The 25,365-nt window shown below is 43.0% G+C and overlaps 1 protein-coding gene across 1 annotated transcript; it reads right to left on the bottom strand.

The window, feature by feature from the left end:
• LOC309407512 (vitellogenin-2-like) lies at positions 1 to 23,019 on the bottom strand (the record flags this gene model as incomplete). Its single annotated transcript, XM_082003058.1, has 35 exons — positions 1 to 116; positions 231 to 392; positions 1,470 to 1,629; positions 1,710 to 1,807; positions 2,282 to 2,373; positions 3,678 to 3,864; positions 4,979 to 5,114; positions 5,902 to 6,040; positions 7,255 to 7,397; positions 7,490 to 7,702; positions 9,221 to 9,307; positions 9,466 to 9,513; positions 9,858 to 10,184; positions 10,446 to 10,621; positions 10,710 to 10,938; positions 11,715 to 11,859; positions 12,050 to 12,235; positions 12,999 to 13,092; positions 13,431 to 13,620; positions 13,720 to 13,839; positions 14,449 to 14,550; positions 15,208 to 15,332; positions 15,758 to 15,855; positions 15,974 to 16,191; positions 16,605 to 16,823; positions 17,884 to 18,009; positions 18,500 to 18,665; positions 18,748 to 18,905; positions 19,013 to 19,163; positions 19,602 to 19,750; positions 19,904 to 20,065; positions 20,215 to 20,466; positions 22,276 to 22,427; positions 22,616 to 22,636; positions 22,980 to 23,019. 35 exons carry the CDS (start codon positions 23,017 to 23,019, stop codon positions 1 to 3), a joined length of 5,187 nt encoding a protein of 1,728 aa, XP_081859184.1.
• Between the last annotated feature and the right edge of the window lie 2,346 nt (positions 23,020 to 25,365).

Genomic DNA, 25,365 nt, shown 5'->3' with positions numbered 1-25,365 from the left:
TCATGCTGGGCATGACTGTTGTTGACAGGAACACGCCATATGAGCAGAAACCGTGCTCACGATGTCCTCAGATTTCTGGTCTAGCCTAATCTGCCCTTCCAGGTCGAAAGTGGAGTCTGTAAATGAGAAAAGAGGAAAAAGAAGTTGTGCAAGGGTTTCTTTTACACACTGAGGTACTCGCATGTTAGTACTGGTTCTGTTGTGCCCGAGTACCCGTTCTGCAAACTCACCAGCTGGTACACAGTGGAAGCCCACGGAGATGGGAGCAGTCCTGGTTGCTGAACAGCCTTCTACGCAGCGTAGAACTGGCTCCACGGAGAAGCATTTTGCCGCCACCTTCTCAAATGCAACTGGCTTCTCAATTTTGACAAATTTGCGCTGCAGCTTACAAGCTATAAAACATGAATTCTCTTAAAGTGCCTACGGAATTTATATAGATAACTTTTTGAACTTACTTTGTAGAATTGGCAACAGCTAAGACCAGTGGATGAGCAAAGTGACACAAGCTATGTGAAACTAATCTGGTTGAAGTGAGTTTCTTTTGTGTCAATGGCTCAGGCTGTGGGAAATTGAGGCATGTGGGGGACAGTCCCAAAGACAAAGGCTTGTCAAATAGGATCTAGGTGTCCAAATCCAAAAAAGATACATGTGGAAACCTTGGTCAGCTGACACTCAACTTTACACAATGACAGCATTTCATTTTGGGGCAGTAGTGGCTCTTAGACATCCACATATCCACTTCTGCGCCGTACCTAGTGTCACACCTGCCTTGCTGTGGCGGAGTAGCTTAGTTCTTAAGCCTCTGTGATCCAGACTTTCCTGGACCAGTCCCCCCAGGGGAGCTTGATCTAAGAACACATTCCAAAAATGCCACCACATGCCCAGAGTGTTGGGTTCCACACAAAATATGGTGCACCCTGATGTTATCAATATGTTCATGTTGTTGTTTTTATATAGGACCTGGATGGTAAGAACAGTCATTCCCAGGCTGAAAGTTTCAGATTAAGTCTGTCTCCAGCCTGAGGAAATTGAAACAGGTATTTCCCACCTCAAATGCCCTCTAGTTTGATAGCCAGGGCTATATTTTTTTTTTCTTTTTCTGGGAAGCTAAAAGCCTGGAAATAAAGAATGAAACTATTAAGGATGACATAAAATGTGTTTTGTCAACAGTAAAACTGCCTACTTTGCATAGTAACATCATCTTAGGGAGTTTTAAGTTTCTAGTTTTATCTGGAACACACAAACTTCAGGTAACTACATAGTGCATGAGAAGTTGATATAAAAATGCAACAAAACGAGAACTTGCAGTGAACTACCAAACTCAGGAAAAAGATTTTGGTTTAGTCTATGGCCACTAATCACAAAAACAGTGAAAAATGATTGTGCTACAATTAATATAAATAATTTATTCATCTGACTAATTAATTAGTCAAAGGCAATGACATTAATATATGTTAGAATCTTTGTACCTCCAGTGCAGGGATCTTCTGAGATGATCCAAGACTGACCAAAACTCACTGCATCTTTAGCTAAATATCCACTGGGCATTTGATATTCCCTTTCCTTCTCAGCGTCATATTTTCCACAAATACCACATGTTTTTCCAGCCATCCAGAAAGCAACCTGAATCTTTGTGGAATTAAAGAAAATATGCACTTAAATGTTTTTCTTCTAAAAAGAAAACCACTGAAAATAAGTTAAAAAAATACCTCAAGTCTATGCCTATCATAATACAGTTTATCTATGCCATAATCTGGGGCTTCTAGTGACAGGCCTTCCTTTTCACTGCTGATCAGCATGCTTGCATCTGCAACAAAAAAAAAGCAAAAAAGGATTTCTTTTAAAAGGAAGTTGTTGTTTTAAGGGTCCAACCTGAACCACTTTTTAAATTCCTGAGGACTTAATGCAGGCTCTAATGTATCTTGAAAGAGATGGGGAAAGGAGAAAGACCGTACTGCTCCCTGCCCTGGAACAAGCCAAAGCCCTGTGACAAGGGTGGCCGTGGCCAGGGGACATCTAGATGCTTGTTCTGTGGGTGACCACAAGGTACCACAGCCCTGCATTTTTTGGTTTCAGCAAAGATACACAGGATCAGCATGTCTATCTCTGCTCATCTTTCTTGCCACCCCCTACGAAAGCTAGAATGAAATTATGGTAAAATCACCTAATTGTTTCTCGAATTAGGGTGATCATTGTCTTGAGAGGTGTTTGCAGGATCACGTCCTCTCCTTCTTCAAAAGATCACAAAAGATTAAACGAAATATAAAGATGAGTCTCTTACCAGAATTAGATGTGTATGGAACATCTGTTGGGGCTTGAACACCATTAATCTTCAACTGGATGATTCCACTGGAAACATACATGTCAACCTCACTGTAAGTAAAGAAAATGAGTATAAACAAATGCTTCTCCTTCGCACTATTCAGCTCTAGTCCTGGTAGAACCAACGCTGCAGGATGCTCATATCGTTCTGGCATGAGTCACCTGCTACCCTTTGGGAGGAAGATTGAGAGAGCCCAGGAAAGCGTGCCAGGAGGAGTGCTCACAATACACCTTTCCCTGGCTTTACTCATCTCTGAGTGTCTGCTTCTGGCCATGTTCAGGCAGGAAGACACCAGGCTACAGGGACCCTTGCTGCGGAACAATATAATTGCTATTACGTTTGCATAAATTGAAGGCACTTTACATTTCAAAGGAAGATTGGATTCCCTATGGCGGTTCTCTTACAGCCTGAATAGTCTGTGTATTGTAGTATTTTCTTCAGAGCAGTGATTGCCCTAATGAAGAAATATGAAGCTCAAGCACATCAAAAGCACATCCATACAGTTGTATGAAATGATCGGGAATGATACCGGGACAAGGAGTGTCTTTATCACAAAAGATACAGTCTATAAAACAAGCATCCTTCTGTTCTTCCACAAAACATGTGCAGGGAATACTAGTTTCTCTCCGTTTCTCTAACATTCTGGCACAGTTAGGCACACAATTTTCAGAAATAAATAATTACTTGTAATGAAACCTTACAGATCAAAGCATATTTATGCGCTTTGAAGAATACTCCCTACAATGATTTTGGTATGCATAATCCCATGCAATTTAGAGTATCAGACTATACTTTTAAAAAAGAACCTATGATGGCAGAGGTGATTGCTCCAAGATGAAACAAAGTGTGTCTTAAGTTAATTTCAAATAGATTAGAACATTATGTACCAACTAAGGGATGACCTAAGAGAGTGCCTCTAATCTGGGATAAGTAATTCCCTTTTTAGGTATGTCCACTTCTCAACATCTCTGCTGAGATGAGTGCTAATTAGTTCTAATTATTAGCTTAGGGTAGGAGTCCAGACTAAATGATTACAATAGTCCCTTTTGGATTTATAGTTTATGTGTCTACCCAATTACTAAGAACTGAAACAAGATGGTTAAATGCTAACAAATTAATGAAGAATTTTGGAGAGTAAAGACTTTAGATTACTGTGAACCTCAGATATATTTCAGAAGCACTTTTGAAAGACAAAGTCCCAAATCCCAGTGACACTCCTATAAATATTTCCATTGACATCACTGATTTTTGCATGAGTCTTATGCTAGCACCAATCTGCCCTGACAATCTGGTCTTCACATTTATAGCATATTCAGCTTGACATCTATTTCTTATTAAGTTTGCAATTACTTACTGGCTGGCAAGTCTGACATTTATTGCTGTAAAGTCAGCAGACTCTTCAAGTCTTTTCATCATCACCAGGAATTTCAGTTCTGGACTACAGTCCTGCACCAAGACGTGGTAGCAATTTGCAGGCATTGAGTAGTTAAATTCAACTCCATTGAAGGTTGTGATAGTATTTTGGAAAACTGAACAATGAGCTGAAAAAAAAAATCAGTCAAAAGCAAACCGTTTATACTTTTTATAAAAGAGTTATTTTAGATTTGTAATTAAAAAAAAAGACCATTTTCTGGTTTTACCTATTCCCACGTAAAAGCAAAATGAGTAGATGAAATATTGTATTTGTAGTAATGCAAAAGCAAAACTTCGCCAGTCCCCACACAGCAGCGTAACCCACTCATGATTCAATCGTTGTGCGAGATGAATTCTGCTCACAGCTGGTGCTGATGCAACTCTCTGTTTGTGGCCTTTTGGCTTTTGTAATTTTGTTGTAGTCAAAAGAATTTCTCAAATGCTGTTAAGAATTCACATAGCATTAACACTTGAGGAAATTCACTAAAATGCTGCTGCCTTTACTGAGTCATAACCAGGATTAGAAATTGTTAGAAGATGGAGAGGAAAAAAAGCCACACTAAAGTAACTTCTCCCTTTTCCACTGTAATGGTATTTTGTTGGAAATCCTACCAGCTCTGATTAGAAATTATTTGACAGGAATTTTAATTAATATGGACTAGTTTTGGTGTTTACCAAAGAAATATGCATAGGGATGATATTAGCCCACTGATTTCAAGCAAAATGTGACTCGTTATCCTAGGATTACATAAAGCCTTTCCATTTACAATTTACCCTAAGTAAGTATAATATGATTAGTTCTTAATACAGCATTAATGAAACAATAATCCCTTCAAAATCAAGTGCAGGAGGTGAAATTAATGGGTACACTTTTGAAGCAATTTTAGCTTCTATGTAACAGCACTAATCAAGCAGAGTACTCCAGCTCTGAGGTCACTTAGATGTCCCTCATAAATTTTTCTTCACGAGCAATCTCTGCAGTGAAGCTGAAATGGATGCATTTGGGAATGGGTGCATTTGGAATCACTATTTGGCATGGAACTGAATATTTAATCTTACTAATATAAGTTTCCTTTTCTTTACATCTTTGCAGCCTCACAGATAGATGCATTTATTTCTATCTGAAGTCCCACTGATTTTTCAAGTGAGTGTAAAATAATGTCAAGTTATGTCAAAAGTATAAATCATATTTACAAAATCTGCAAAGTCAGTCAATGCTTGTGCAGACAGTTAATTGCTGACCTTTAAGGTTTTCAATGACTGAAAGTGTTGCTTGGGAAAAGACATTCCGGCCAGGGGACGGTAGTGTTGAAATCTGTGTACCTGGACTTGAAGGGAATGGCAGGGGAAGCCTGATGGCTCTGTCGTAAATTGTGAGCTGAAAAATCAGTCAGAAAACAAACATGAATGTAAATGCAAAATACAGTGTAGAATGAGATAGCATTTTCCTAAAATGTTCAAAGAGGACTGTACTGACTGAAATCTAAATTAGAAGCTAGATTTAGGTCAGAGCTAAAAAGAAATTAAGTCCCCTGTCTACAGCATGAAGTAGCTCTACAGCTTGACACATCTACAACTTATAGAATGGCAGTGCTATAAACGAATTTTGATATTCACCAGTTTTCAGCTTTTTGGGGAATTGTACATCATGTTTGCTCACAGTCCAAACAGTTTGCTTACCTGAGATCCACACCCTCTGCTTGCCTATACATTGAGGGCTGCTGTTTGGCCATCATTCTCTGCAGCCTGGTTTTATCTTTCCCAAGACGCAGGAAAACTTATCATCTTCCTGAAGATTTGGGGAGGACTGGTCTTTTTAATAAGTTATTGTTAATGTGCTATCAATCATGATGATTGTTTTGTAACACGTTTCTTATTTCATGTGTTTGCATGCTACATGAGAAAGAAATTTTCATAATGGAACCATTTAGGTCCCCTTAAAAGACTAAAAGAGGTAGTCTTGGTAGGAGTAAGTTATTTGTGAGTTGGGTTGGACTTTGTGGGCTTTTTGTCTTCTTTTAAAGGTGTGAATATAATGTCCTTGTTATGAGAGCTTCTTTATAGTTTGATAAATTTAAGAAAAAATCAGTGGCTTAAAAAAGCTATTGTCCTTCGATTTCATAAGTACTGAAGGCCCCAGGATAAAAGATAGTGGAAATAGTTACCTCAGGTAGCTTGAGGACCACATTGCAGGTTCTTGGAGATGTCAGAGCCATAACCAAGGTTGCCTGGTGAGAGGGACCATGCTGTTGCCTTTGAGAATACCCAAGCACATATGCAGCTCCTGGAAGAAATGAGTAGAACCTGGAAATGGAAGTAAGTGATTAAAACGACCTGTCTTTGAAAAAATTGGTTATTATTTGTTCAGACTAAAATACCCCCATAAAGCAATATGCATTCTGTGTTATATACGTTTTGTGTCAGGGTTTGGTAATACATGGTGTTGTGTATAGGAGGAGGGGCAGGCAGACTTTGACTGCTAATGGGTGAAACAGTCTTCAAGAGACTGGATGGCAGAGTGATATGAGAAGAAAAGTATAGCCAATTGTTTTAAACACATTCAGAGTTAAAAATAGACACCAATTACATAAAAATGAAAATAGTAACATGCTAAAAAAATAAATTATCTTGTATTAATGTGTCAGTGCTGCAGTGGTAACTTTTAGCAGGATCTTTTACCCACTACGATTGTCAATGAGTTGACAGAGGGAGCTCTATGATTGGGTTTCCTTACAGGCTTGGGACTCAAATAGGGAAATACAGAAAATATTCCTTTTAAAAAAGGCATAGTCTCAGCGCGGAAAAAAGCTGACTTTTGTGACTTTGCTCCAGGGTAGTCAATTGGATGGTTTCAACCCTCTAATACGGGCACATAACAGCAGTTCAGGTAATTCAACCTAATATGAAAAATTATCCTCTTCAGTAGACATTTGTTAACCAAATCACCTGTAAGCCTTTAATGTGAAAGCTTGTGTTGCATGCATATTTAGATAACTGAGTTGTTGTATGTGTCTGTATTTTGGTAGCACTATGAAAAATCCCAGGCTTTGACATGGATCTGTATGTTACTGTGGGCAAAGGCATGTATGAGTACAATGAATGAGGGAATACAATATATACTATACATATATGGCTAGACACCTATATGAACTGAATCTGGCAGTTACAGGTTGCTTACACTAAGCATCACACCTAAGGTTAGGCTTCTGCTCTGAACCTTCATCAGTTAGGAAGCATCAGGAGACCAATTTCCTAATTCAGGCACTTTAAATTAAAAGTCTACAATAGAGTAGGTGAATCCCATCATCCCCTTTGTTTCAAGTGGTTTTCCTGCAAACTAAAATGCACTAGGCTTTAAGTGAATGAATACATAGAAAAAACAGACATGTGTAATCTGATTTTATAATATCATACTGATTAAGGGGACTTTTTCCAGCTCAGAAATTGCAGAACTGAATCTGTAATTATCTGGAGCATTGGCACAGGTGAATTTTTCAAAAACTAAAGTAAAATCTCACCATCTTGCAGTTGTTCGGACTATTGAAGGTACTTTTGGCCACTCCAGCTTCATCTGCATAGCTGGATAAGCAGCAAATTGCCCTGTTGCAATCTGAGTAGCAATCCGGTAGTCCTGGCAATCTCTACCCCATCTAAGAGAACCCTAGTAGAGGGGAAAATATATATTTTTGTATAAAGCATAGTAAGATCATGATATTTCATTTACATTGGAGCTGATCATTATTTTAAATTTACCGATACTTTGCAGGAATTTATTACTGAAGCATCAGCACAGAGTTTCCATCTGCTTGATCCTGTGATGCTTGACACAAACATCTGTATCCTCGATCTCACGGGTTCTGTATCAGTGTACAGCACAAGCTGTAATCCTGTTGGTGGCTCGTTTCTGTGGATGGCACGAAGGACTGCAACCAGTACCGGTGGCTTACTGTCTCCCAAGAATTTAGGCTTAAGTCAGTAGAGAGGAAATGCAGACCAAAGACGTAAACAAAGCATTAAAATTACTACATAAAAACCACAGATAAAAAGTATTTGTAAAGGAAAATTTTCATTCAGAAAGTCTTTTTATGTGAGGTATGGGACAGCATCATAGATCATCGCTCAATCTGTTCAGTTCATACATAGTTTTGCCACAGTCTTTCAAGGGAGAGCTGTCGTGACCTATATAACTGAAACAGTAGTGTTGGGAGTCCTTTTGTAAGGTAATTTCAATGCAACAAAGGGAAGTATGGAGTAGGACCCTACGGTATAAAGAATCAATATTACCCAGCTCAGCACTGCTCTTTTACCAACCTGTAGTTTAGCTAATATTCTTTTTGATAAAATTCGTTTAACCATTTGTTTGTGTTGACAGAGGGATCTGTTCAGTGCAGCCCAAAGTAAGTGCAGTACTTGCACGAGGAGCAGCACATGGCCCCGTTCGAAGTCAGAGCCTTGTGCCCAGCAGCAGCATCGGCTCCGGCTGTGACTGCCCTACCTGAGCTGTGGGGCGGGAGCTGCAGGAGGGATGGGCTGTGGGGCAGCAGGTCCTCCCTCTGCTGCCAGGTCTGAGTGACAAAGACCCACAGAAGCATTAGGTGAGACAGAGCTGGCATGGGCTTAGGGAGAGAAGGAGAAAGAGCAAGGCTGTGGCTGAGGAAGAAGGTGTATGTGGTGAAGCGTTCAGGGAAGTATTAATGTGGTGAAAAGACGGACGAGAGTTGAATTCAAGTTACATGGAAATGGGCGGGGGAGAAAGTAGATCTGGTTTGCCTTTTTTCCACAAGCTACTCTCACTAACAACTGAGAGCTGCTGGTGCAGAGGGGGTGCCTCAGCAAAGTAAGGTTTACTATTTTATAGGCATGTAGGTCATTGTCTGAAATGTGTGAAATTTTCCTTTGATGAAATCTGCTCCAGATTCCATCAGTTTTTACAGTAGTTTTTGCAGAAGGACCAGGTTCTGTTAACTGTGTACCATGCAGTCATTCCTGAATAAACACCTGGATTGCTCTCAAAGTTGGAGCATTACTGCAAAATCAAGGTCTTTTCAAAGGCCTTGTATGGTCATGCTAACATGAAGAGAAGTACTTCAATAATGAACAAAAGAGTGGCAGAGTCAAGTCCTGAACTTTTAGAGAGAGCTATGCAACAAAAAAGGTACCCGAAACCAGTTTCTGATCAAGCAGGTCAGCATTTCTAAAGTGTTCTCTTTTTTTATAGTGAATTATTTACTGACAACACAGATTTCAACATATACAGCAATACATTCCAGTTTCATTAAAAATGTAGACTGTATTGAGTGAATATTAAAAAACATTCAATGGCTATCCAAGGTACTCACCTTTATAAAACAGGAAACAATTAATTTTCATCCTGTATATTATCTAATACGCTAAACCGCCATATTTTTCTTATTGTGTTATAAACATACAGTAACTGGAAATCCAAAGTAAATGTTGTTATTTCTTGTAGATTAAGACACTCACCTGAGACATGGCTCTAGAGATGCCTTCGTCACTAGCTGAAGAAGAGGAGGAGCTGATGCTGCTGTTCAGGACTTCCCTTCCTGGGTCCTGCAAAAACAGAGAATCAACTTGAAGCAAGTTGTTTACCATTGGAAGTTGCAGAATTAATTTCTTACATTTTTATTCTCAGAGAACAAATCTCTAATTGCAGCGAAGCTAGTGAGAGCAGTTGCAGGCCCTGCTCGCAGTATAAGCACTGAATGTACCTGTTCATCTGCTGGCTTGAACCAAAACTGGTGAACAGGTAGATTTGCCTGTGAAAATAGATAGTATGTAAGAAGATCTGAGAACAGACAAAGAACTAACTCCTGACAAATGCAAGTTCAGTATTGAGTATGGAAAAAGGCAAAACAAAATTAATTTTTAAAAACATTTTAAACTGAAATAATCTGAAATGTGAAACTTCTGAACTGAAAGGTTTCAAAGAACCAGAGAGATTCTACTCCTAGGTGATTACCTCACACATCCTGCAGCAAACAGCCACCCTCAGCAGCCTGTTTTCTCTTTTCTTTGGTCCATGCTCTATGGGCACAATTTCCTGATGTACAAAAGCATTCACTACAAGAAATATAAAAAAGGTCCAGCCTGAGTGAATTACCTGGTTGGAATATTCATTGTCCCCAGTGCAGTGCCTGTCTCCAGGGTGATCTTCTCTGCTGCTGCAGATTTTACTGCTAGCAGAGCTGACACTGCTGCTGCTGCTTCTCCTGCCACCGCTGCTCCTGCTGCTGCGCTTCTTCCCAGATTGCCTTATTTCATCTTTCTTGTGTTCATTTCCAGGCTCTTTACCATCAGCAGAGGAAGCAGTGGAAGAAGAGGATGAACTGGAGAGCGGGGTTGCACTGGGCTCTGCCCAGAGGTCAGTAACTGCAGTGTTGTCTGTTCTGTGAATCCGCCTCCTACGGTGCCGTGTTTTATTTGCGATCTCCAAGAACAATTCAAAGCATTATGAATTTATAGCTTGTTCTGTAACATTTCCCTGGGTGTCAGACAAAGCTTCTTATCACAGGCTTTCAAGGAAATACAATTTCCTAGCCCTGCACACTGCAGAAGCTGCACCAGAACATACCTAGACCCATTCCTCCCAGCCAAAATCCTTCCTTTCGCATGCCAGTGTTCCACAGTGGAAACCCTTGGCTTCATTTATAGGAAAATATTTCCCTCTCCGATGCTCAAAGTCTCTTACCTTGAATACATTTTCAATGCCTAGAATCTTCTTCAGTTTATCTTGAATGTCCTTGTATGGAGATGCCTCATCCTCTTCCTTAGACCCTGAGCTTGCTACATCAATTATTTTGGAAGCTGCTTTGGATCCTGCCTGAATCTCCAGCTGTATTTTGTCAATATCAGCATCTGTATGAACTAAAGTTAAGATACTTACATTCCAGGGTTGTGCTGCTTGAGCAGCATTCACAGAGATCAACAGAAAAGCTTGTTGTCATGACTGTACCTGGTTTCAAAACTATTTTGGCTTCAAGTTCTCCAACTAATTTGTGCAGATAGCTATTTCTTAAGAAAGCAGAATTTCGTGACTTTAGGCTGAGACAAGCAGAACATCCCAAACTCTCAAATTTTCTACAGAAGATGTGTGCGTAAAATCTTCCTCCTACACTGTGGTGATGTGCCTCGTCTGAACCTTGCTGGTATCCTTTGGATATCACACTAGGAGTATTTCTTTGCTGCATTAAACAAAAATATGGCAAATAAAGATACTTTCCACAAAAAAATTGTCACAGCTCCTAAAATCTTTCCTCCTCTTAATGAAGAGAATGATGACAGTCCTGCCTAAGTAAGGAAGTGCTGCTTAAAATTAGAGATCCAAGCACTGGAAGCAGTAGGGTTTCCTCAAAAGTGCTCTGTGGAAGAGGACAGCTCTCCTGCCCGGCCTTTCCCAGGCAGCGGTCCACAAACACACTTCCCAGTGAGAACCTGCAGGGCTCTTTGGAGGGTCTATTTCTCTGCACCAGTTTTGGGCTACTAGCCCTGCTGTTGCAAATCAACCTATTCACCCCACACCAGTCTCAGAAGCTGAAGAGCACATACGAGAACGGGCTTCTGCAAACCACTGCAGGGATTACCTCAGGATATGGGAAGAAAAATTTATATCCTGACCAAGAGCCATCTTTTCCACATTGCTCTGACTCAGAAAAAAGGGATATTGTACAAAGGATATGAATTTCACACACCCTCCCCATGGCTGTAAATAAATAGGAAGACATGCCATCAAAGCAACCCTACCTGCATGAGATGATGCGAGTGAGCAGACTGTGAATGATCATGACCCACTAGGACTTATGTTAGGCTTGGTTTGCGAAATGTCAGGCGCCTGTTGAATCTCACAATTTCTGTGTTTGTGATCCGGTTAGCCAGCTGCTGTGCTGAGGGTGCTCAGCCCCTCTGAGGAGCTGCCTGATCTCTACCTGTCTGCAATAGATATGGTGAGAGGCCTCCTTACCTTCCAACTGCCAGGTCTTGAAGATCTTTCTGATGGCTGAAATGGCTGATCAGAGATACTTGGTACTTCTCCTTTGGGGAGAAGCTGGGATTTCTTTTCGGAATCTACTTCTTCCATGTTCCTTGAAATAGCATAAACTTCACTCCTGTGGAGGTGATAAGTAACATCTTCTGATTTTGCTTACCTTTTGCTTTGCTGGTGCAAAAAAGGCAATACTCTATGTGGCTGCCAGTGTACGGCAGAGCCTAACAAGGAGTTGTAAGTTCATGCTTTTATAACGGGGAGCTCACAATCAGTAACACATAACAAGCAAAATGCAACAAACCCTTCCGTACCTGGCAGCTGCGATCTCAACCTCCTGATGGCAGGGTGGGATCTCAATCTTCAAATTTTTCTCTTTCATATTTATCCTGGCATCAAATTTCATTGTAGTGTTGGCACTGAACTCTGCTTGAAATTCAAGACCACTCTGAAAGTATTGTGTATTAATCCCCATCATTGCAATCATATGAAAATATGCCCTGAAAGAGTGGAAATGAAAACATGCATAATTACAGATTAATATGCACATATTTAACTTTGAAATGCAAAATTGTATTTTCACGCTGTTCTGTTTATTGTAAGAGCCACTACTGATGGATGAAGAGCCGTATGGTAACAGGATAAAAAGCTGAAGTGCCACTGGGAAAGGTGAAGGGATTTATCTGATGAACAAAACTAACATCGACCCTCTCACTGCTTTGTCACTGATACATTGCTTGAGGACAAGCTAACACCAGAATCTTCTAGCTTCAGATTGTGCCTAGTTTATTATTATTATTATCGCTATTATTATTATCATTATTACTATCATCATTAAAAGTACTGTTGCTTTTGGTTTTGTGGATCCAGAAGCATTTCTCTTTTCCCCCTGAAATCCCCCAGCTTGTGCCAGGTGGTGATGCAATTCTATGTTAGACTTGTAAAAGCCTGTTCATACATAAGCAAACATATCTTTACAGCTTGGTGTCTTTAGTCACTGAACAGGTACACGTGTGAGCATTTTCAGCAATGGCAGAACAGCACAGCATCCTGTGGGATGCAGTGCACATTGCTACGTTTGCAGGGCCATAAAGCATCGGGTGATTGTGTTGCTCTCTCACAACTTCACTGCTCTGGACTAGCACAGCTGTCCCAAATCTGGGACAAGTTAGACCCCTATATAACAATATGCGATCACATATCTATTTCAAATATAGTTATAAATGCTTGTGTGTGTATGTGGAAAATACATGTAATTTTTACTTTGGCTTGATGTCAGCATGAATATCCATGTTGGTTTCCAACAACTGTGAAGGTCTAAAATTGTCAGATAATGGTGGTGATATCTGTATATCCACTGCAAAAGACAGACAGGAATTATATGAACAGAGAAACAATAAATGCTGGAGTTACAATGTTTTCAATAAGCAGAGCAGTTAACACATGGGCAGTGCTTTTACATTTTTAAATACTTTACACGATTATTTAAAGATTGCAACTCCAAACCACAGTTATACAAATATGTCCCAGATGAAACATGATAGTTACTTCTCAAGCCCTTTGGAGGTAGCTGAACACTAATGTTTCCGCATTACAAGAGTATTTTTCAAGATTATAGAAGGATTTAATTTCAGCAGAGGTATTGGACCCACAATTATTGTGGGGAAACTGCTCGGTTTGGCACTGCAAGCTCACCATCAGCTGCAGCCTGGGCCAGCGCGGCACCACACAGGCTGAGCTCCAGTGGCACGCCGACCACTGTGGGGACGATGTGCCGCAGCTCGCCCACCATCACCGGTAGGGTCCATTGGCCTGAAATGCCTTGCTGGACCTCTTCCACCACTTTTTTCACCACCGGCTGCCAGTTTGATGATTCAGTTAGACTCTGAAAACAGAGAAATAGGTTAGGTAAGTAGGTAAGGAAAGACAGGGAAGGGAAATTATTCAGCATTGAAGACAAAAAAGACAACAGCCTTGTCAGTACCGTCATGGTCTGCTGAATGGCATCTTTATCAATGACAACAAAGGCTATCTCTTGGCCCAGTACTTTGATGTAAGCGGACACCAGAGGGTCTTCAGGAGGCAGTTCTTTCCATCCCAGAAGCTGTTGTGTTAAGGAGAGATGGGGACAAAGGGAAGAAGCAGATAATGTCACTGAAAATACAGTAATGTGTTAGCAAAGAGTAGAGCCCATCTGAAAGATGCTAACTATGGTTCCTTAGCCAAAAAACTAATAGACATCTTACAGGTCTGAACCAATGTGGCCTTTCTTACGTTGCATAACCGACTTCAGTGGGAGTTTTCCCACATAAGGATGAAGTAAGGACTTTGTGATTTCTGCTGCTTTATGTAGTGGGTGACACTGAGGACTCATGAACAAAAAGCTTATTCAATGATCATTTTAAAAGACAAAAGGAACCACTTACTGTGTTTTAACATACACTTTAAAACTCATGAATTTTGGCTACTAGCGTCATCATCATCATCATCATCTTTTGTACTGTACATTAAGGGCTGACACATATTGAGTGAAAAGGTGGCATCTGTTGACAGTGTAAGACAATGTAAGAACATCTTTCTGTGACCAGATAGGATGATTGACTCCTTTCTCACTGAAATATCAAAGGGATGGCTCGGTGGGTGGGTGATGCAACCCTGGCACTGGCAGGAACCGTGTATTGCAAACAGCTCAGAGGGGTGCATAGAGACATACCGTTTTACCGAGTTCCTTCAGTGTCTTGTACGTGTCATACTCAGCAAAGGGAATATTCTGCTTCCTGATAAGCTTGCTTAGGCTTTGTGACTGGAGAGCCACCTGTAGGAAACAGAGTTAAGTCAAGCCAAGTACAAGAGAGCCCAGGAAAACCTTTGTACCTAATGTTACGCTCACCGAGGCCACTCTACATACTTGATGAAGCCATGGCACTTACAGGGCTGTGTCTACCTGGCAGATGACTGCAGGCTATGGCTGCAGATGCTGAGCATGTGCTGAGCCAGCTTTGAATTAGTCAGCAGGGATAATTTTAGGGCAGTGCAGAGCTCAGCCCAGGCTGCAAAACTTGCCCAAGAAGCTGAGTAAATGCCTGCATGCTGTTACATGGAGCTTCATGCTGCCCTGGCTGCACTGCTGACTGAAATTTAATTTCAGATGTTATTTCCCTGTACTTACGCAAAATACCCTAGATGCCACGTGAGTTTAGGTAGGCAGATGAATATTCTGCTGCATAGGCTTTCCTCTGCTCTCCTAGATTTTCATGCCTATGCTGAATTGATGAATGTATGTGTCAAGAAGCCCAAATAAAAGAAGAAGCCACCTAAGTAAAATCATAATCATTATCTAAAGTTTCTCTTCCACATCCGCCTTCACAGCCAGAGATGGAGTTAAACACTACATCACAGTCCAAATAGCTTAACAAGTAATACTATCTGTAGCTGGCTTGCATCTAGCTGGCTGTTTTAATGAAATACTTACCTCAATAATATCCGTTGCGGTATTTGCATAATATCCTCTGACTTTTGTGATTATATCAGATGGAAACATGGTGCTGGGACTGTTCATTAGGTAGACCCTCCAAATGGCACCAACCTGATATTCAGCTATCACAGGAGTAAAAAGCAGTAGAGATTTTGATTAGGGTCTGAGGTGCCTGGCGTGTGTAAGCCACCTCAGGTATGTGCTGTAGTAGATCACGAGGGGTTCTGCTGGGATTCAGTCCCACACATCCTCAAGTTTGCAACCTCAAGAGGAGAACTTTGTTCTAGGGCAGAGTCAACACAGCCGCAGGGACTGTGGAAGAAGGACGCCTAAATCCATGTGCAGGCACCGCTTTCCCTAGCAGATACCCAGAGAGTAGTAGAACACCCTCAGGGAATTTTGCATGTTAGGAGACTCTTGTCTTTTTCTATTTCAAAAGCACACTAAACTCACAGCCCATGTTTGGATTTTGAATTAAAATCATGTAACACAAGAGAGGCATTTGTCTATATAAGGTGATGCAGTGAACAGGGCACCTGGTACTCACAGGAATAATCGCCGACGTGAATGACCTTGCTGTAACGATAGCTCAGCCTGTCAAGTCTGGGGCTCAGTATTTTAATGGCAATGTTACAGGCAGCAGATCTGAGTAATAAAGAGTTAAAATCATATAAAGATAGTCGAATGTGACCAAATTCTTAGAAAACTGCAAGAAAGAAAATCACTATTTGCTACTAAAAATTTTACTACTTCCTCTACTTACAGGTTGTAGAGCTGTGGGATTCTGCTGACTGCCAAAGCCTTCATGTGCGAGTATGTGAAACTGGCTACTTGTAAGCTGGGCTCCGTCAGCAGTGAGCTGGCCATAGCTGTTACAGTTGGAAGAGCAGGCTTAGTTTCGAAGAGGACAACACAAGCCACCATTCGGATGTTAGGAGCAAGTGTGTTGTCCATAAAGACCTGGAGGGAGATCTCCCTTACCTAGAGAGGAAGATACAACCTGTGAGTACCTCATAAATTCTCAGTGAGAAGTGGTTCCTACAGCATGCATGTGTGATCTGCAGTGAATGGAGAACAAAACCCTAAACAGACACTTGAGCATGGGACCTGTCACTGAAAATGAAGATACTGCTGGGTGCACAGGGAACAGGGCTTGAAGAAATAGACATTAGTAATGGGCCCAGTGTTACAGCGACTAAAGCAACCTTTTTCCCTGGGTATCAGCAAGGGTAGGTTGATGTCAGGAATTTGCAGTGTGGGCAAGAGGAAGACCAGTAACTGAGAAATATGCCCAGAGTTGCTAACATTACCTGATGGCTTTAGTATTCCTTAATCACTAAGTCAACCCCAATCATACCCTCTAAGACATTTGTTTAAATAATAATTTCAGTTACTTTTGCACGGTCTTTTCTGGCAATTTTCCTCAAGGCCAACACGGCATCAACATGAATTCTGTTTGGTAATGAAGCTGCAGCTGAGGAAAACGTTGGCAAAAACTTCAGGATGCGTTTGATACTGGCTGGCTCTCCTGCATTGCCAATGGTTTTCAGGGCCAAGGCCATGTCTTTGGCATCACCTTTGCTGGTGGCTTCAGTAGCAAGGTCGTGGAGCGGCTGAAAACAGAACAGGCTGTGTTAATCTTATCAGGTAACGAACTTGTAATGGTGCATAAGAATATGCATGCCATAGCAAGCAAAACAGCCCCTGGTGCAAAGCCCAGAATAAAGCTGTTCAGATTTTTCTCTTAGGAAAAATCTCACCATCATTATCAGGATGTCAAACGTGGAACATACAAGCAAACTTGGTTTTCTGCTTACACAGTGTTGGAATTTATTTTAAATTGTGCCTGAGCCTGAGCGTAGGAGATAATCCTAGGTGGATGCCTGCGCCAGAGAATCTGTTGCAACTTCAGGAGCAGCCCCGAGCTGACGCTGGGTTGGGTCATTCCCTGGGGCACCTCCACCAGCCCCGCCAAGCCTGCAGCCCCCAGGGTCTGTGCAGCTGCAGGATGACACGTGCATATTTTTCACTTCATATAGCATAGCAAGTTTACTTAAACAGTTTTGCTGTTCTGAGAAGAGAAATTACCCTCCCAGTGGCTTGGCTTTGTTTCACTCTTTTTTTGGAAGATTTAAACATGTCAAACACCAGCAGGCCATCTCAGTGCTGTGGTTCTTCTGAGTAAGAAGCCAGAGCTGCATAGTTTGAGGACAATGTTCTGAATATTTCTGACAGTGACACTCAATTATATATCAGGGCCTCTTTGGAAGCCTATGGCATATCTAGAGCTTTGCTTATATTCACACCTTATTGCCTTTTTAACAGATTTTTTTAAGTACATGCTACCTAATGTAAAAGTAGAGAGAAGAATCTTAATTATTTTGCTTTAACACTAAATTTGTCATACCTAAACTCAGTTCCAGGTTGTTTACAGGATCCATTATGCCCACGGGCTTCTACCACTTACATTTGAAATTCTGAACTGTTAAGACTAGATTTTTTGAAGGCATCAGCTCAGTGTTTCATTCTGTCTTTGCAATTTTGCAGGCAATCACAGCTAAGAGTGAGGCACGTAAACAGCGAGTTACCTAATTGCCAGCATTGAGAGAGCTAAATTAGAGGCATTGAAAAAAATTCTTCACCCCTTATGAATAAGAAATGAGAGTCACCTACCTGAAGAAGTTCATTTGGACAAAATGAAGTCTGAGCACAGTATTTATTTACCATGCTACCATAACCAAGGTAAACAATTATTCGATGCATTGGTGTTTTCTGGATTTGGGGACAGGTCAGAAAAGTCTGCAGAAGAAATAAGTAGCAGTCTTCAATGTTTCAAGTAATTAGAGCTGGTATTTAGTGAAAATTACATTTGAGAAATAAATAGATAAATTTGCTTTGGATTTTTCCTAAATATTTTCAGAAGTTAAATCAAATGCTAGTCATTCAGCTACAATAAAAGTAAATAGGCTCACTCCAGTTATACTGCATGTACTTTAGATTTTGGTTACATGATATTATATTCTTGAGTTTGTCTATTTTTATTTAAATATTTTGGCAAAAAGAAATCAATAGCAATTTTCTTAGGATTTGTGGGTTTTAACATCAAATATCAAAGCCATTAAAAAAATTTTGGCAACACGTGTTCAGAAACGTTTTCTAAAGCATTCCTCATTTTTGTTAATACCTTGCATTTTACAAATTTAGAAGGAAATCTGTTGTATCTTTCAGTTATAATTCACCTTTAGAAAAAGGTAAGAGGGAAAGAGAAGGAAGAATGCTCTGTACTCACTGAGGCAACTTCTAGGGTTTGCTTGTTGGGTGTAACGAAATGGAAGGCAAGAGGGAGAATCGCAGCTGCTTCCCAGATGTTCAGCTTCTCATCATGAATTTTTTGCTTCAGGAATCTGAACGTGTCAGTAGCTCCAGCAGCACAGACAGCGCTCAGGAACCAGTGCCTGCCAGGGAGAGGAGGATTCACTATCCTCACTGCCGGGTATGCCTCTGATGGGAAATCCTGGCTGAAGGCAATACAGATACCTGTAGGGAAGGTCGCTGGCAAACTGCTCCCACAAAAACTCAATTTGATCAAGGGTCACTATACGAAGAAGCCGGACTATTTGTAAGAACTTGGCTGAAGCTTCTTTAGTGGCTCCTTCCTTGTTATTCTGAACTAATTGCCGCAGTGTTTCTGTTATCTATGGGAAAAAACAGACAGTTGGAAGGATCCCTGTCTAAAATAGTTATGTGATGACCTGTTAACCTTATAAATAATGAAAGAGTATGAATAGTAAGCCTCTAATACCTGTACATCTGGATTTTTAATCCTTATTAGAGGAATGGGCATCTGGAGTAGCTCTCCTGAGAAATGATAACGAAGACTCCCCTGGTTTTGCAGCTGAGTTTTTGGTGCACCAATGGGAGTCCTTTTAATGTTGACCAAAGACAGTTCTTGTCTTCAAGGGAAAGAAGGAAATGCATCAGTAGCCTTTAACCGCACGCATTGTGTGCATGGAGGACACATACAGTGGTTGGAGCAGACTGAGGGGTGCCCAGTAGGACCGTTGCATTGACCGCAAATGGATCGTGCACTTCTCTGTTTATTCATTGCTCAGGATCATCTGGGAATGTCATAGGACTGGCAAGGGCTTTCATCAGAGTTTGACAAAGTCTCTGAGAGGTTGAACACATGTCTCAGGTGGCCCAGCAAAACCCCCAAACAGCAGGGCACAGGACTTGTTTGGGCATCCCAAGGGATGTAGGGTGCCTTGGCCTTTTGCAGCCCACAGGCCAGATGCTTCTTGTTAACTCACAGATCAACAGTAAATATGTTTTAGGTACCTCCTCTTGGCTCTGATAATCACAGCTACACTAAGGACATGTACGGTGCCTACCTTGCCTCCATGACTGCTGCCCCACTGGGTTCACTGAAGGGGGAGATCTGGTACACCTGCTCAGATGTAGCAGACGTCATCAAGGCCCCACTGTCATCATACTTCATCTTGTAAGTGAACATCACCATGCCCTTAATGTTTCTGACTTTCTAGAAGTGCAAAGAGACCCACTCAGAAATACAAATGGGCAGTAGTTAATTAGCACAAACAAGCCAAACTCCCTACCAGCATCAGCACGATGCACGAATATTTAATGGTGGCTTATGCCTGAGCGTGGCAGCAGGGCTCCATGCTGCTCGTACCAGGGGGCAGGTGGGGCAGGGCCGGATGTACGCCATTCCCACGTTCTTCACCGCTTTCTCCTGGCAGTCCGTCAGATCCTTGCTTTTGGAAATGGTGGCACGGTTATTCTTGCTGTCATCCTGGATAACGTATCTGGTTTGGCAGATGCCTTCAATCCCGGCCTGTGAGTATTGATTAAACACAGTGAACCTTCCACTTGAAACAACAATAAATAGGTCAAAGAAAATTGCCTGGGAAGTGTACATACAGGCACGTTACTGTATAACAGTAAAATGAGAATAAAAGTAAAATCAGAATGGATAAAACAAACCTCCTGTAGTTCATACGCATTTTGTGACTTTTTGATGGTTATCTGCATCATGTTCAGAATCCCTCTCACTAGGTTAGTGCACAGGATGGGACAGTCCTCCGGGGCAAAAATACTTCCAACCCTTCCTTCAGTGTATTCAAACTTAAAGGCCTGGCTGAAGCATGCAGCAATAGTCTCTGTGAGCCTCGAAGACGGAGTGAAGGGGTCCGTGGGCCAGAAGCCGTTATATTCCTCCAGCTTTGGTGATCGAATCTGTGAACAAAATTAGGAAAACATTCATCCTGTTCACCATCAGTTTGAAATAGTGCAATAACAGGGAAGCTGGGCACTGCCCATCCAAGACTGGACACAAGCCACTTGTCCAACACTGCAGGAAACCTTTCCTCTTCAGACTCCTGTGCTGGGGCTAGGAAGCATCCTTGAAAATGCAATTGCCATGAAGGATTTCTACCAGAAAAATAAGATTGTGCAAGCAGCATTCAAAACTTCAGCAAGCCTGGTGAAGCTTGCTGGGTGAGTGAAACACCGGCTGCCAGCAATCTGTACGAAAAGGATACTTGCCTGTTTTCGCCAGATGTCCAGCGAGATCTCCCTTCAGCCTGCAAGCCAAACCATTGCTCAAGCTGCCTGCCTAAACACGAGGACTATTTTGGCTGCTGCTTCAGGTCCAGCACATCCCAGAGTGCCAAAGCCAAGGCGCAGCTGATGGGCAAGCAGAGATGATGGCAGGACCTCGCACGGGAGATGGCCCAGCGGGAGCCAATGTCTCTTTCTTTGGAAGTGGCTGTCATCATTTTGAGCTTATCAAGCTGTAAAGCTTGCACACAAGTCCTTGACTGCTACCTAGTGGGAAATGCGTGCCTGCATGCACATACGTATCTGGTCACATACACATACATACACACACGCCTCCCACCTTTGTACATAAAAATACACGTTCCTATGTAGAGGCAAATGGTGTGGGTTTAGTGCTCTGTTTGATTTTAGGCATTTATAATCAGCGCTGCAAGGGTGGCTTGCCTCTTGTCACGTTTTCTCAAACTGAATCCTACTCAAGACTATTGTCTTTAGCAGTTGCTAAAGTTACAGCAACTCTAGCAAGGTTATACAGAGCCTGCAGTTGTAGCAGTGTGTAAAATTTGATAATAGGTATTCCTTCATGCTGTTTCAGTAATATATGCACAAGATTACAGATTGAGTAAACTCCTAGGATGAACATTAAGTGCTCTCTTACAGCTTTCTCTCCACGTGGTGTCTTCTAGATCCCTTTTCTGCGGTCTTTCATTCTGTGCCAGTATTTTAAGCTGTTCAGTTTAATCTTTTTGATAAGTAACAGTGCTTCCAGATCTGATATCATTATGCCAAGCACAAGCATTACCATTACAGTTCTTCACATTTGAATTAATGCCTATGTGAAGAATACCAAAAGCAAGATAACGGAGACAAATGGGACTTCCTCACGTGGTATCTGAATTCCAGCGCCGAGCTTTTCTCAGGCTATGGACCAGGTTGAAAAATACGGATATTTCCTGCTTGAATTCTCATTTTCATACTCCAGCTTCACGTTGCTTTAGTAAAACTATCATAAGGACATTTCTTTAAAGCAGCTGCCTGCCATATTTCCACACAAAGATGAACCTAAGGCAGCTCTAGTCAAGGCGGCCCAGGTACTGACAGCAGCAGAGCCGGGGCAGCAGTGGCTCTGTCCTGCAGAGGCACAGGCTGCGAGGACGCCTGTGGCACTGTCCGTAGGTCACCCCAGTAATGCAGAGCAGTTTGGCTGCAGCTGCAGATGCTCCAGCGGTGCCCTCGGCTCTCCCCCAGCATGGCTCAGCACTATGGGGTGCAAAGCTGGTGCGCCCATGCCCGCACCTCCACCCGCGCTGGGGAGGTCATCGCTGCCTGGGCGAAGCCGCTTGTTTTGACATTGGACTTACGGGCTCATCTTGGCTCTGCATCCTCCTGTTGTTGTGTATTTTACCAGCCTGGAGGTATGAACCGAACATCTGTAGCTGCGTGACGCAGGCTCATGGGTAAGTTCCCATGCCCATGGTGATTTACCTGGAGAAAGTGATCGCTGCGAGACACACGGCTGATCTCCAGCTTGCAGGTCAGCTTCACCCCCACCATCGCCAGGCCTCTGCCAGGCAGCCCATGCAGGATGAAGGTCTCATAGCCATACAGGTAGGTCTTGCCGGTATGAAAAACAGGCTCTATAGAACAAAAAATATAACAGAAATACTTCCTTTGCTATGACTGTTGTGGTGTTACTTGCAAGAACCATCCCAACAGAGAAGGTTGAGGCTGCTACTGCCAAAACGTAAGTGGAAGCAGTGGGCCAGGCACGGCCACAGGGGAGGACGGGGTGGGAGCCGCTCGCTGGCGGTGGGAGCACACTTACCGAGGTCCTGCTTCTGGCCCCCTGTGTGGGAGGAAAGAGAAGGATGGGTGAGGAACCCCCCATCTCTGTGGATCCTTTCATTTATTACTCATTTACTCAGCATGCTAATGGTTGGTAAACAACCAGTAATGGGCTCCCAGGGTGTACCCCATGCCCCTGGGAGACCAAGCCCGTGCCAGCCCCGCTCACTAGCTGCTGCTTGCTCAGCTTTTCCCCTGCTTCTGAGCTTAGGCAAAGAAATCTAAGGGTTTATAACCGAAGTCATAAAAGGGCTTCAGCAAATTAAAGGCCCCAAGGAGATGCAGTTTGCTCAGGACTGCAGTAGCCGTCACGGCTCGGCAGTGCTGGTAAAGCTTCAACTTACCCACGAGGGCGAGCACCAGGGCCAGGATGAGTCCCTTCATGCTAAAAGCAACTGAAGACTGCAGGGGAGAATGTGTGGCTTTTATAGAAGAATTATTGACAGGCACAGTGAGTTTTGTTGAGTTATCAACTTTTTATCAACCACTCAAACTCTTTGAGGGAGAGAGGGTCAGGGACAAGGCGCCAGCTATTATTGCTGAGCCAAACCCATCACAAGCACTTTTGTTCTCACTTCACCACCTGAATGCTCTGAAAGTATAGTCTGAAACAAAAACTTAGGAGTATTAAAATATAGTTAAAGCCAAAATATTTATTGTCTAAGAAAAACCACTAGTTATCACTATTCACTGGAAGCACCCGGTGCTATTGCAGTCCGCGCTGACTTTGCACAGGTCATCCCGACCTGACCATGGGGCACACGGCTTATCTAACTGATAGTGCCCCGGCAGGATTGTGCAAAACGCCCGGGCAGCCCTGCTGTGACACTGTGCCAACACCCCCACTGCCGCGAGCAGGACAGGCTGTCACTCGCAGCGCTGCTCTCCGAGGACAGGGACGTCACCCCGTAAGACAAACCTCCCGTCATTGTCACAAAGGCCACAGCTAAGCGCCGCTGATGTTCATGCGACCCTCACGTGCCTTCTCTTACAGGGCTGACGCATCAGCCGCTTCCGCCGGTGCAATTAGCCATAGAGGGGTGTTGGTGAGGGTTGCCCCTGCAAGGTGGAACAGGTGATGCTGGCGAGCGTTACAGACACAAATCTCTTGGTTTACAAAGGTGTACAAAGTGAGGTTCATCCAAACTCGTTTCCCATCACGCAACAAGGGGCAGCACCTTCACCCCACAGCAGAGCCCCCATTTCCCATCAGTAGCCTTGTCCCTGCCCCTTTGGAGGCAGCCCCACGGGTCCCCCAGGCTGCCCTTGGCTGCAGGGCTGGGCTCGACCGGAGCCGCCCGTCAGGAACCTGCACGAGGAGGGTTGCGGCGGCCCTGGGACTGAGGGGTTCATGCCAGAGCCGCACAGCTGCCGTTGGCCCACCAACCTTCCTCTCCGCAGGCGGGGAACCAAAGCTGCTGCCCAGCTCATTGTGGGGAGGGACGGGGTTCAGTTTCTCATCAGCAGACCAGTGGCTCCTATCCAAGACAGCCTGCTTTTCATAATGCTCACTCTTTAGCTGATTTTTTTTTTTTTTTCTATAATTGGCAGTTGGGATATAATTTCTAACGTCTGACAAACTGTGGATTTTGTTCCTAGATCAAAGATTGCATATGTAGGATAAAAAAAATTAATAATTTTGAAGGGCAGCAAATACTTTATGGTGTTTTTACCAGCACTATATTCTGGTCCTGTTTGCTTTAACCCCTTCCCTTGTAAAACTGACGGCCCATGATAGAAAAGCCAAGCCATTCACTACTGAGCTGTGTCATGTCTTTGGAGATTTGGTAAATGGAGCTAAAAGATTGGAGTATACAGCTACTGGCAACTGGTAATTGAGGCTCAAAAGCTAATATATTATGGCATAACTATATGCGGCTGCACAGGTTGTTGTTTTTTTGTAAAACCCACCTTGCAGGCAGCAAGGACTGAAGGTCAGTGGCAGCGCAAGCGGGAGAACACTGCTGTGATGGCAGGTGAAATACAACAATGCTTGTATTCAGTGTCTCAAAATTATAACACTACATTGCTAAAACGCCACACTACAACAGTGACACCACAAACCATAACACTCCTCAAAATAAGGGTCCTCCCTGGGGGCTGTATGGGCTGTGCCCAGCTGCGAGGGAAGTGTCTCCCCAAAACCCCCAACCCAGGGCTTGCAGAGTCTTTCCCCCATCCCATGCCGTGCGTTGGGTGGCAGACGCCACATCCCCGCTCACCCCGGCCATGCTGCTGCCACGGGGTGGGATCCTCTATGCTTCTGCGAAGTAGGCGAAATCTGTTGGTGAGGGCTTTGCCTTTGGGGGTTTCTGTATAGAACCAAACCCTCTTATTTTTTAGATCATTTCTCCAGTATGTCAAGAACGATTCCAACTCCCAGCCTGTCCCCCCATACACTCACAGCCCTTTCACGCTTCATATTTCTCTGGAGGATATAACCTGAATTAAGAAGAGAAAGGAAAAAAAATCCTAAGAAAATTGTGAGTTGATGAACAAGTTTACTGTGCCCAGGACCTGCCCTGAAGACCATTTCCTTAGAGCTGTCCTCAGCTCTCTGCAATGGCAGTGGGGGACAGGGGCAGAGGCTGGCTGAGGCCTCCCTGCAGCCCTCTGCGGGGTGGGCACCCCCAGCCCACGTCCCCCCGCAGCCCCATGGGTGCTCCATCTGCCATGGTGGTTCGGCGGCACTCACCCGCAGGTCTCCTGCCAGGGCGGCTGAGGTCTCCT

The sequence above is a fragment of the Phaethon aethereus genome (genome assembly GCF_964289735.1).
Source record: "Phaethon aethereus genome assembly, chromosome: 8".
NCBI lineage: Eukaryota > Metazoa > Chordata > Aves > Phaethontiformes > Phaethontidae > Phaethon > Phaethon aethereus.
This window is presented reverse-complemented; position numbering and strand designations above follow the sequence as displayed.